The following is a 14,322-nucleotide window of genomic DNA, read 5'->3' as shown; positions in this document are numbered from 1 at the left end:
ATATGACTTAACAAGAGGTATATATATTGTCTCATCTAGCAATCATACTCATAGAAGTACATAGAAGGGGAAAAAGTTCAGGCGGGCAACATGAGTATAGAGATTCTTTGCACATGCTTGCAAGGCATGTGCTGGAAATAACGAAGTGTTCAATGATGTTATTGCTGTTAACATATTTTTCTTTTAATGCACTGCTTTGTAGATGTAAAAATATTTTATAGTACCAATGTCATCTCACTGGTCAAAGTGATCAATTTCTGTTCACAATTGATCATATGATTAGGTCTAAGAGTCAAAGGGATCACATAAACAAGACTAGTGTCTGCTAACACTAACTGACAGAATAAAAAAGGGAGAGAACGATCCAACATGGGAAGTGGGATATACAGCAGACCCATAGAATGGCAGATGTCCTAAACAGCACTCTGGCTTCAGAATCAGCCCTTAAGGCATTCAGATCTGGCTGAAGAGCCCATGAGAGTATTTTAGGCATGGAAAGCCAAGACACTCTGGCAAAAAAATAAATAAATAAATAAATCTCTGCCAGTGAGATCCCAGTAGAAAGAATGGGCCATCAAAGAAGGAGGTAACTTTCTCTGAAGGGAGGAGTGAACCTCCACTTTGACTATGACCTTCTCTAAATAAGATCTAAGTCAGCGAACTCAAAATGATTCCATAGCCTTGGCAACTCAGGACAAGAGCCTAGGGTGATTACTGATGCCATAAACAAGAGTGTCAATTTGTTAAGTCAACAACAGGAGTCACTGTGCACTTACTCCTCATGTAGGATCTCTGTCCTTAATGTGTTGTTCAATGTGAATTAATGCTATAACTAGTACTCAATCTCTGTCCTTAATGTGTTGTTCAATGTGAATTAATGCTATAACTAGTACTCAAACAGTATTTTACACTTTATGCTTCAGTGTGGGTGCAAACTGTTGAACTCTTTACTTAATATATACTAAATTGATCTTCTGTATATAAAGAGAATTGAAAATGAAACTTGATGTGAATGGAATGGGAAAGGGAGTGGGAGTTGGGAGGGTTGCAGGCGGGAGGGAAGTTATGGGGGGGAAAAAGCCATTGTAATCCATAAGCTGTACTTTGGAAATTTATATTTGCTAAATAAAAGTTAAAAAATGTATAGACTTCCTATGTAAAAATAACATGTTAACATTAAATCACATGCATGTTCAGGATAAATTTCTCAGTGAAGAAAACAAACTATATTTGGATGTGTATATATAATGTTGTACTTGTCTTGTTAAAAAAATCTACATTCATGCATGCACACAAACACAGTAGTTGTATAGAAAAATTATAGATGGAATACATGCCATCATTTTAACAGCAATTCTTTTAGTATCAAGATTTTAGGGTCTCCTCTATTTTCTTTTTGCATTTTCTAGCTTTTTAAGAATGAAGTTAAATCATTTTGACAGAGATAGAGAGAGAGAGCAGAGATTAAAGTTTTGCTGAAGTGGTGAAATCTTGTATCAGGACGTGACTGATGAAGTGTCTTCTGATGCCATACAGGCCTTACACTCTCCATTCAGGACTCAGGGTTTGGGAAAAAAGATTAACTTCAGAAGCTACTGTAAATGTGAGGTGACTCCAGTGTGTGGAGAGCAATAGCATAAAAAGACATCAGAATAACTGCAAGTTATTATAAGTATTTTATCACACGTATTTAATTAAGGATACCCTAGGAGGACTAATATAGCTTGAAACTTGCATAAGATGGTATTATAAAGTGTAGATGCACTATTCCTTTTGTTATCCATCAGAGTCAGTTGATGGGTAGGAATTAGAGAGCCATATGGATGTCTTCACCATTCACCATTCTCTTTCCAGGCTAACTAAGAAGGATGATCATTCATTACATCTTTTAAGGAAAAGATATAGGTATTAATATTATAATAAATAGCTTTATAACATATAAAGTATATAGCAGTGCATAACTGTTTCTCAGCTAATAAATAACATTTAATTTTCAGTTTTTATGTCTCATACTTAGAAAAATGAGTGTTACAAGATGTTTAAAGAACACTAAATCAATGACACCATACATTTTTAACCATAAATAGGCATATTCCTGTGTTACTTTAAATCTATTTTTGCTCCCCTGACTTTTTCTTTATTTTTTAATAAGTACCTTAATAAGTCCCTTCAAAATACTCAACACTGAGTAGAAGAGATAGACATAAGAACAAATTACTACAACATAATTTCGTAAGTGTTCTAATAGAGACAAGGAAAAAATACTAAGAAATGTGGAAAAGGCTGCCTGTTGATTTAGAGAAGATGTTTTTAAAAAATGATGAGATTGAAGCTGTATAGAAGTTTGCATAAAATTGGAGACATGTTGGTGAAGGGTACAGGAAAGGGACGTGAAAGTTATCCCAGGAAGAAGGAGCCCACTGAACAAGGAGGAGGAGCCTTGCGGATGACAGCTTCTGGGAGTCTCTCAGAGACACAAACTAGGTCATGGAAGAGGAACTGAGACTGACACTCAGTCTGAGAAGAAAATCAGAGGTATTTAAAATAAACCAGAGCCTCTTCACATGAGTAAAATTTTGATCTCCCTTTTAAATACTAGCTGTCAATTTTGTCAAATCACAAAATCTTGCCAGTAAATAAAATTTTGTTGCAGGAAGGTGAGAAGAAAAAGACACTACAATGTTTCATGCTAGTGAATCATCACACTATTCTATGGATTTTCTTTTTTGCTTCCTAGATAAGGATTAGACAAATACTAGTCAAGGGGCTTTTAACTAAAAATGCCAGCCAAATCTAAGTTGATCATATATAATTCATAGTCCAAAATATTGACAATTTTAAGAGTAAGGGGGAATACCATTAATTATTATACAAAGAATATAGGCACTTAATATTTACTCCCACTTTACTAAAACCTAACATTCTTCTATTTGACTGATAAAGTTCTTCTTAAAATCCAAGACATCTATGGTAAGCTTTATTTCATTTGTCCTCTAATGTGACTTAAATTAATCAGGTCTACACTTTGGATAAGCAGTAGAATCTAAAGCTAAGAACTACAGTTAGGACCTACAGGATCAGCAGGGTAAGATTTCAGAAGGGTAACAGATAGAGGCAATATAGTGGAGTTTGCATGCAAAGACAAACCCAGATTTTAAGCCTCACCTATACTTGTTCCTGTGATCATTAATATTTTACTTAATTTCTGTGAAGTTCAAATTAACTAATCCAAAAAAAGAGGTAATGTCTACTGTGGGGAGCAACTGAGACTAGACTAAGTTACTGGAATTAAGACTTATTCTATGCATCTGCTCTCCCACAATATGGCACTGGGGAGGAGTAAACTTCTATGCAGCTGCCTCTCGCCAATTTGGCTGATCCTGCTCCTGATTGGAGGAGAGCGGTGTGCTTGGCGTGTGGGCAGCAGATCATGGATTGGTGGAAGAGGACTATAAAGGAGGAGAGAGACAACATGCACCAGGAACATCTAAGGGGAACATCTGAAGGAACACCTGAGCAGCCCCCAAGAGAGCTGGCCGGTGGTGTGCCGCTCCTCCGCGGAAGTGGGAAAAGTGGCAGGGGGAACCGCCCCTCCAAGGAGGTGGATGGGTCGGCAGCCAACCCGGGAAGGACCAGCAGCAAACCCGGGAAGGGCCGAGCAGACAAAAGAACAGCGCAGGGTTTAGTGTAGTTCCTCCACGAAGAGGGGGAGCGATAGTCTACTCCCAAAGTTGTCATGAAAATAAGAAAAAGTAATTTCTATAAAGAGCCAGTCACAGAATGGGAAGTCAATTAACCTGAGTCCTTTGGGAGAATATCTATATTGAGTAGAGGCTATGGACCATAGATTATGACCACAGGAATTAAAATGTGGAGAATGTATCTACTGCATAAATAAATAACTGACCAAATGTACAGCTAAAAACCAACTAATAATATTACATAGTGCATATTAGATTTCTTGGCAAAACCAGCAGAGATGTAACTAATTTAACTAAGATAAAAATGGGAACCTGTTTAAAAATTATTCAGACAACATATGATGTTGCATAGCTGTAAGAATAATTTTTGTCAAATGATTATAATCTTAATTAGTATATGCAAGTGCTTTAAGATCATGATTTCAATATGTGATATTGCTTAATACAAATAATTTCATATACATATATAAATCTTTTTTTAGATTGCCCTAGATTCTATTTTTCAAGTGTACTTTGAAAAATTGGTTATAAACTATCACTAATTTTATACACTGATCTTTGTCCTTATGGTCATGTTAACTCACTAATACAGATTTGACTGAAACTCATAGAATTAAAAAGAGTTTTCTGGGGGCTGGCGCCATGGCGCAGTAGGTTAATCCTCCACCTGAGGCGCTGGCATCCCATATGGGCGCTGGTTCTGGTCCCGGCTGGTCCTCTTCCAATCCAGCTCTCTGCTGTGGCCTGGGAAAGCAATAGAATATAGCCCAAGTGCTTGGGCCCCTGCACCCACATGGGAGACCTGGAAGAAGAACCTGGCTCCTGGCTTCGGATCAGCACAGCTCTGGCCATTGCAGCCATTTGGGGAATGAACCAATAGAAGGAAAACCTTTCTCTCTGTCTCTCCTTCTCACTGTCTGTAACTCTAGCTATCAAATAAATAAATAAAATCTTAAAAAAAAAAGAATTTTCGGAGTATAGCCTGAGATGCAACAAGAATTTTAAGTTGTCCTGAATTTTTGCAAATGTTTATCAAAGCCAGTATTTCAAACAACATGCAAGAATGAATGTTTGGGGCCAGTGCTGTGGTGCAGCAGGTTAAAGCCCTGGCCTGAAGTGCCAGCAACCCATATGGGTGCCAGTTCTAGTCACTGCTGCTCCCCTTCTGATCCAGCTCTGTGCTATGAATTGGGAAAGCAGTAGAAGATGGTTCAAGTCCTTGGGCCCCTGCACCCATATAGGAGACCCAGAAGAGGCTCCTGGCTCCTGACTTTGGAAAGGCTCAGTTCCAAACATTGCTGCCATTTATGGAGTGAACCAGCAGATGGAAGACCTCTCTGTCTGTTTCTACCTCTCTCTGTAACTCTTTCTCTCAAATAAATAAAATAAATCTTTAAAAAAAAAGAATGAATATACAATCAAAGTAAACAAACAAAGCAAAACAAATAAAACAGTTACAATGATTCTAAGGGAATTAAGAAAAAAATAGGAAAAGGCAACAAAAAATTCCACAGTAGTCAGAGTCCACCCCCTCTAAAAATGTCTTCTGATTGATCATTTTGGAAGGTAACCAAAACTGGAGTAGCCCAGGAAACCTTGTGTGCTTTTCCTGGCACATTCTATTTGGAAGTCATTTTATAAACTAAGCCAAATAAGGGCAGAGATTACACGAAATGCTCTCTCACTTCACCTTATAATTCTTTCTTTTTTTAAAAAAAAAAAATATTTATTTATCTGAGAAGTAGAGTTAAAGACAGTGAGAGAGAGAGACAGAGAAAGTCTTCCATCCAGTGGTTCACTCCCCAAATGGCAGCAATGGCTGGAGCTGAGTGGATCCAAAGCCAGGAGCCAGGAGCTTCTTCCAGGCCTCCCACACAGGCACAGAGACCCAAGCCCTTGGGTCACCTTCTACTACCTTCCCATGCCACAGCAGAGAGCTGGATCAGAAGAGGAGCATCTGGGACCAGAGCTGGTGCCCATATGTGATGCTGGCACAGTAGGTGGAGAATTAACTTACTAAGCCACAGCATCAGCCCCCCACCTTCTAATTCTTACACATCAATCGCCACCCAAGGCAGTTGTACTCATTTTCTGGGTTAAACTATGATAAGAGAAACTCCACCAAACAATGAGAATCTCAAAAAGAACAAGTTGATCTATTTGAACTAGGGAAAGGACACAGGGCACTACCTAAGTCACAATTAGTATTGTCAAATAATGTGTATTGTTTTTCTGTAGTGAATTTAATTTAAATATAAGAGGAGGAAGATAGTGTGACATATTGGGTCATAACAACAGAGCCAGTACTCTGTTTTCCCATAACCCAACTGTGTCAAATGGAAATTTGATGCTTTTAATTGCTCACTATGGTGATTATGCTCAATTCTGATACTTCTTGATAGTTCAGTATTGTTGCTAAATGCAGGCAGCACAAAAAGTTAGAGAAAACATTAGCTTGATTTTGATAATAATAAGTAAGTAAACAAACTAACTTTATTTTAGATTTTATACCATTATTATTGCATAACCCTAGATCAATCATTGTTGATCAAGAATTTTCAAGAAAATACCAAGGGATAAGATATGATACTAGATATAAAATTTCAATACTATGTGACTTATCTAATCAGAGGAGTAGCTACAAGAAACACAGCAATGAAGTCAATATGGAAAGGAACAGGAGAGAGCTAGGTTTGGCTAATAGAGATTATTGGAAACATTAGTAAGTCATTATTGTAGTGGCAAACGTGGGACACATAGTTAACCAGTTAATTCCTGGTTAATAGCTTCTGTCTCATTCTTCCCTAAGTACTTCCTGGCTATTTGTATAGTTACAGGTTCTAATGATGATTTAATATCTTAGATTATTAATAAAAATATGGTTCTTAAATTTAAAAATGTGAAAATTGTTCTTGAGTACTTTAGAAGTGTTCTTAATAAAACAAAATATATCAAAATATCATGTTTTCCACATAGTTCACTTTTTCCTAGATCACCTGATTAAGTCTATTTCTTCTTTCTAGAAATCCATTATACCATTTCTTACGCTCCCTTCATTCTTTTGAATACTGGCTAGTACAAGCTACTCTTCCACACATTCAGAATTCAGAAATTAATGACTTGGTATTTCTCAGAATGAGTTCAGAAAATAATATTAACAACAATAATATGTAGCTCAGTATAGATGCTACACTAGAATTGAGAATTGAGTGTTAAAGGAGCACAAAGGAGGAATCAGTAAAGGCATTAGGAGAAACATCGAGTTTTTGCTCTTTGGAAAAATGACGATGGCTTCAGTAGAGTGAGAAGCTAGGAGAAAGGCAATCCATTCAGACTTTGATCTACTTATTGTAGATAAAGGACATTTCAGAAGCATTAGGTGCATACAAGTGCACTTTTTAGGAACTCTGAACACTCAAGTATCAAAGGGACATACAATTTGTAGGAGGAATGAAATTGACAGTATTTTCAACTAATTGATAAATATTGAACACATTATGAGCCAGAAACAATGTTGTGTCCTTTATTACATAGGACACATTCAGTCAGACAAACAATATAGTTGTTCTATAAATATATATCATAAAGAGAAAATAAGGCACCAAGGAAGTAAATTTGGTCCAGTACCCCTAGCTACTCTCTGAGTTAGAAATCCAAGCTTGGTTTCTCTTGACCTAACCTATTTAGAAACCCAAGTAAACTTGATTCTGAAAGTCACCAAACATCATACAGGAGAGTCTGGCATTTAATTCTGAGAGCTTGAACAAGTTAAAATAAGTCCTTAATGTGAAGATATGACATAGGTGCATTGAGCCACAGTAAGGCAAGTTTGTTACAGGCTTAGGTTCCATCATGCATGCCTCTCTGAGTCTCAGTGTTGTCTTCATAAAATATGGATAATAAGAGTTCATATTTTATGGGTTTGTTGTAGTTATTATTTAATACATGAAATTCATTTACAATGATTCTAGGCTCTAAAAAGTCATCACTGTAAGTGATTCATGTTTCAGAAATAGCCCTCTGATGGCATTGTGAAGAATGGATTAAAGGAGGAGGAAAACTGGAGACTTCAATACTTCAAAAGAAGAATACAGCAGTCTTTAATCAGAGCACTTGGCAATGGATGGATGAGTAGGAGTAGCATACTGAAATATTTCACATATAAAGACTGTAAGAATTTGGTGACCAACTGGCTTTAGAGAGGAGGAGAGAGAAAAGCAGTAAAAGATCCTAAGGTTTCTAGTTCACATGGGCAGTTGAATGATGCTGCCTCAAAACACATGCCAACTGCTACTGCCCTGTGGCTGAACTATCCCAGGACTCTCCTAGCAGGTTGGCTGCCAGCAATTGATTCAGTAACTATTTATAGCAAACAACAACAACAACAAAAATAAAAAAAAAAAAACTCAACTAGACAAAATCCCTTGGAAGCCATGGCAAACCAGTTCTTTCCACTAAACCTCTCCTAGCTGTCAGCCCTAAACTGACCCTGTTCTCAAACCCATTGGGTATAAAAATAACTGAGCAGTTTTCTCTCAAGCTGGCAGGCAACATGGCTTCTTTTTAGCCCCAGAGCTTTTGAGAGCTATGATGTTGGTGGGTGTTGAAAAGGAACTGCTGAACAGAGCTCATCTACAGCTTGTGGGACATTTTAATTTCACTTGAGACCATACTGAATTGAAAGTTTTCAATTGTGGGGAGGAAAGTTTCTTGAAAGTGTTTATTTTATCATCAAATACAGTTGATTAAATTTGAATTCCATGTAATACCCAGAGTCCACAAGATGTTATGAAGTTTAGATATATGAAAGAAAATGTATTTTAGGATTAGGGTTGCTACAATATCTTATTGCAAAGAAACATGGGAACGTATAACAGAAAGTTAAAAGGAACACCAAAACAAATTCTCGCAAGATACTCCATGGAAATCTTCCTTCCTTATTGCTTGATTTTCACACACACAAAATATATTTCTATTCTTGTTAAAATAAAAACACTACCATCTGTATCACTACTACACAATCCAAGAATTAAGAGAACTGAATATTTTACATGCCATTTAAGTTATATAAAGCTATGACAATATGTATTTGTACTGCTGAAATTTTCATTAGATTCTATTATTTCATTAATAATTTATTGTTATGACAAAAGGTAGGAAGTGATAGATACAAACAAGTTTCTTTTAGATCTGGATATTGGAAGAGTGATTATTAACCTTAAATTTTATAGACGCTCTATAAAAGTTTCTTCACTAGTTAAAATATTATTTTTTCTCTAAAAACAATTTCAGGAGAGCATCTGGGGTTTGGAAGATATAAATGAACATTAGTCACCCTTAAAACAAATGTCCGGTAAGCAGAGGTCAGGTGGGCCCTCCCTCATGTCTCCTCCTGCTGTTTTCTTCTAGTTCCAAATGCTTTACCTTAGGAAGAATTGACACTCAATGGGCATGTTCACTCCTCTTAGAAAAGCACAGCACTCTAGAAGGTTTTACCTCATGATTCTCAGAGATAGTAAATTCAATGTTGTTCAATCAAGATTTCTTTCTATGTTGATTGAATCTAATATTACCTCTGGAACTTGGTACTGATCACTGTCCAGACCAGGTAAGGACTTACTTCAGCCACATCTCATTGTTCAGTTCTTTAAAAGCAGCATAAAAATAGGGGAAATAGAAGTATTCCTTCCTGATTTGGTAACAATGAAAGCAGAATGGCAAAGACAGGAATGTTCTGATCTGTAAAAATAATGCATTTTAAGTCCTGCTTTCCTACTTAATAAAGACCTTTCGTTCCTCTGGAAAAATTTACTTTGATTTTCCAAAGTTTAAAGTTGCTTGATATTTTAGGGTCAAAATCACATATGTATGTGTATGTGAAGGGGTTTAACACTTAATTAGACAGCTCTACTCCACAATACACCACAAGCCAAATGAGAATAAATTAAGGGATAACCAACTAAATGATGTTTTCCTATTTCCTTTCTATTCCCATCATCTACAAACTATGATCCAGTTAACAAATGAAGTGCTTGCTATTTCTCAATCTCTATTGGTATAAAGATGCTTTCAAATGAATATATTATGCTATTAAAATACATGCTATCCTTATATAAGCCCTGGCATAATCATAGTTTTGTATAATTAGAGTTTTATGTCAAAAGATTTACAGCTTTATCACCTCAAGCAATATTTCACAGCTGCCAAAGATGATTTATGCAATAATGACTTAAACTGTAAAATAGAATTCTCAAAGGAAAGGATGTCAAATATTCCTACTGCAAATAACTAGGTTTTTAAAAATTGATATTCTGGAAAACAACAAGTCCAATTGTACCTTGCATAATCACACAAAGGAGCATGGTAGGCAATGTTGCTTCACAATGATGATCATGCAGCTTGCCTTGTACTGCATCAATGTGAATTTATTGCACAGATCACGGATTGCAACTGCTTATAAAGCCCTTGGGCCACTTTTGAAAACAGCTTTAGGAAATAATGCCTTGCTTATATTTTTTCTTCTCAAGTAACAAAAAGAAAACATCTCAACTTTTTGATAATTTGTTCATTTCGCTTATGACATCATTCATATTCTTGTGCAACTCTAAATAAAGAATAAGTAAGGGGAGCATCTTCTTTCTATAATTAAGAAACCAAGAAACTCTCAAAAGTCAGTGACCTCAAAAATAAGTAATTAAGGTAACTTTGAGAAAAAACCAATGAAAGTTTGCTGATCTTTTCCCTTTTCTGATTTTACAGATGTAGAGTGATGTCAGATCTCTATGAGGCAAGACTATCAGAGTATTTGAACTTCATAAACTATGACTTTACAGTTACACTCTATCAACTATCAACAAAAACACAAGTAAATTATATTCAAAGTAAATGAATATGACTGAGTCTTCACAATCTAAGAAAGGGTCATTCAAATTGATTATTTTTGTTATAATATTGGCCCATCATCTCATTTTTCTCATATCAATGAAAGCTAAATAGGCAGTTTGTCACTAATTTTAAAGATACTAAAGTCTTTACAGAGTCAAATCTGACAACTAAATCAATAAAAAACAATATTGTCACCCATAGTTAATATTTCTATATTCAAATAAGCTTCCAAATAAAGATTCCTTGTCTGAAAACAGGAATTTTAATTTATAAAACAAAGCAAGTCACACAGGTAGATTTATATTAGTCACAATGAGCTTATCTCTTCACTACAGAAAATTTTATAAACAAGTTTTTGCTTCTATATGAAATTGCTGTTTTAAAGAGTTTTGAGAAAATTTTTACATACTCATGTTACATATATTCACCAAGTTTCACTAATCATTCTACTTGCAGTGTAATAGATTGCAACTTCTGTTTGAAAACATTATGCCAAATATACTATGTATATTTGGTTAGATAAGATTAATTTTATACTTAAATTCTACAAGTTGATTAAAAAATTATGTGAAATAGCCTAGGAAACACAATCACCAAAACTGGATCAACATGCTTTGAAGAACCAAAATACAGACTCTGTCAACATTATGATAAATATTCAGATGGGAAAAAATGTCAAACATTCAAAAGTCCAAATCAATGGCATCAGATATACAGAAGAAATAAGTTGCATTTGGGTTCTGAGAGCCTAACTCCAATAAATATTTTCAAGACAATAGAAAAATTATGCCATTTCTGGTATAGCATCACTACTGACTGAGAAATGAGGAAAGATGGAAAGAACTTTAAAAAATAAGTTCTATGTTGTAAAATAACCATATAATTTCTTTCCTTCTAGATTAATACAAAGTTATATAAACTTGTATTTCCTGTAATGCTTTGCTGCACATATCCACGCAAGTTCATGCTAAGAAAAACCTAGTAATTAAGAATTGTACATTTTCAATCACGAAACATTTACATATAAGAAAATAAGAGGAGTTGTCAAACCTTTTCCCTGCTATTTTTTTCTCTGTAAGTTACCAAATGATGAGTCATTATATGATACAGGCTATAGCACATTACACATTTACAAAAACTTAAAGTTTTCTAAAAATCCGAACAGCTATCCATCTGTCTCACTAATCTCTGTGAATGGAATAAAAAGAAGTGGATGCTGGTGCAGCATTGATAAAATTAACTATAATGGACATATTTTCAGGTCATTTTACCTTTAAGCCCTAAATTGTCAAATATCATTAAATGTGCATAGTTGAAAACATATATACCTAAAATGCATGTATATGAATATTCATATACATGAATTAATAGACAAATATTTTTATTTAATGCATGCATGTTCAGATTGTATATTTCTTAATGAACTATTGTAGTTCTAATATTTAAGCTCTTATAGCAAGCCTGAAAGAAGGAAGTGTGCCCTTGAAGTTGAGGTATGACCTTAAGTTTCTGTTGCCAGTCTTGCTGCAGCTGTAAAAATGAAAACTAATAACTACATAGTATCATAATGCCTTTTATACATTCCTTATTTTAAAACACATCTTGAATCCATGAATTGCCTTCATTATTTGGATGTGCCTTGGCTTAGTTTACTAATTTTAGAAGTTTCTACATATCATTTGTAATCTTGTATGAAAAGGATTAAAAAATGAGGGATGTTGCCTATCAAATAAATTTGAAGACCAAGAAATTCTAAGTGTAATAGTTTTAGATCCATTTATACAGTTCTCAAAAGGACTCTGCTTTGTGAAGTATTCTCAAGTTCAAGCATATAAAACTCTATTTCTCTATAACAAATGCATGTAAATGTATTCAGTAAATTATTGGTCTTTGTATTATTCCTCATAGAGGGGAATGTGTAACACTGATTTGTGCCATTTAATCTTTGAAAATATTAAGGTACTGAACTTTTGAAGAGTTCAAACAGGATACCCTTCCTAAAAGACAAAAAAAATAAATAAATAAACCATTCCTACCAGTTCATTAATGAGAGCATCTACACTTCTTAGATCCTACAATACTATAAGTCAAGAATACATAGATGATGGAATGGGGATTCTCTGCATAGGCGCTTTCAGTAATCACAATTTCTTTTCAATGGAATCAAACACTAGGAATCCTAAATAGACAAACTTTACCATTTTTGTGATAGTAGGTGACCTCCACTTTCCTCTCTTCTGACCCCAGCAAGGCCTGGGCAATTTGGGCAATATCATGCCTCTTGGTCTCGGGCCCATGGAGAAAGTCGCAGGTGCACGGCTTCTGCATGACATCTGGCCTGGAGAAGCCAGTCATCTCGCAGAACCCATCATTGCAGTAGATGATGGCACAGTTCTGCACTCTGGCATTTGCAATGATAAATTTTTTATCTGTAATAAGAAGATAGTAAGGTATCTTTTTAAAAGGTTCCACGAGTGAAAAAATCTGTTGCATAATAAAAGGTCTAAACTGCAGGTACTTCCCCCAAATTGCTAATGTCTTTGCTCTTTCCAAAAATAAGAAAACACAAAAAAACCTACAAAATTTAAATGGGGAATTAATAACTCTGAGTAGTTTAAACAGAAAGTATTAAGGAACCACTCTTCAAATGGAAGCATAAAATTGCCAAAAAAGTTTAGTTGTTAAGCCCTGTGATTCTCAGGGGTCCCAGTAGACACTCAGACAAGCAGCTGGCCCATTGATATTTACAGAATGCCATTTAATGTAAGGTAAATATTTTCAGAGCTAAAACAGTGAAACATCAGATTTCTCACTTCAACCTTGGATGTTAGAATACAACTTTCCCAAAGTAGTTATTATTCTTGGATTTGGCTTTTCTCTAGCACTCTAAGGCGAACTAGTGTGTGTGTGTGTGTGTGTGTGTGTGTGTGTATGACAGCTAGCATTGACACTCAAAGTGCTTTACATGTATTAGCAGTTCAATAATGCAAAGGGTCACACTTTCATTACATATATTTTCCAAAAGATAAAATTATTTATACATACAGAGTAAATATTATGTTAACACTTTTTCACTTTTACTTTGGGAGAGCCTTGAGTTTCTGTATGGGAAGTAGCAAATGTAATGCAAAGGACTTATTACTTTTTATAGAATGTTAAATGTATATGCAACTTTAATTTGAACACAAGGTACCAGACCCTCAGGTCATGAAATGCAGAGCTGAATCAACTGTAAAATATACAACATAAATGTATTTTAACATAGACCTAGGAGAAGGTCGAATGTAAACTGACAAGTGTGGGATTTTAAGTTAATATATTTATATAATAATTCATTCCCTGTAGTTAGTCCATATAAGAACATTAAAGTTCTTTGCATTTGTTCTTTGTGGGATTTGCTTAATGTATTTCAATTTTTAAATTTCTAGATGAGAAATTTAAGGTTATAATGAAGGGACAGAAATAGTCCTTTGAATAACCAGCTGTTTGCACTAGGAGCCAGCACAGATGAGATACTGTTTTTCCAATTTTTCCTGCTTGGGTTGCATTTGCATTGATTCAACACAAAGTTTAGCTCCTATAAACTAACAGCCTGCAAACATCCTTGCCACAGCACCACCCTGCAATGTAACCAAGGTAAAATATAGTTTGCATAGCCATTTACATCGCTACTACCATGCACATTCTCTTGTTCCAAGTGTCTTCTCCGCTCTGCTCCTGACTTTAAAAAAGTCTA

The 14,322-nt window shown here is 35.2% G+C and overlaps 1 protein-coding gene across 5 annotated transcripts in view; it reads right to left on the bottom strand.

Annotated features, from left to right (window-relative positions):
• Window positions 1–14,322, bottom strand: part of KCNH7 (potassium voltage-gated channel subfamily H member 7) — a 511,727-nt gene that overhangs the window by 496,729 nt on the left and 676 nt on the right. For all 5 annotated transcript variants that reach the window (XM_051848592.2, XM_051848593.2, XM_051848594.2 and 2 more), the window contains exon 2: window positions 12,785–13,015. In XM_051848592.2, the coding sequence (XP_051704552.1) occupies window positions 12,785–13,015 (231 nt within the window). The remainder of the gene's footprint in view (window positions 1–12,784; window positions 13,016–14,322) is intronic.

The sequence above is a fragment of the Oryctolagus cuniculus genome, chromosome 3 (assembly GCF_964237555.1).
Source record: "Oryctolagus cuniculus chromosome 3, mOryCun1.1, whole genome shotgun sequence".
In the NCBI taxonomy this organism is placed as follows: Eukaryota; Metazoa; Chordata; class Mammalia; order Lagomorpha; family Leporidae; genus Oryctolagus; species Oryctolagus cuniculus.
Note: the sequence above shows the minus strand (reverse complement) of the source record. Positions and strands in the feature narration are given on the sequence as shown.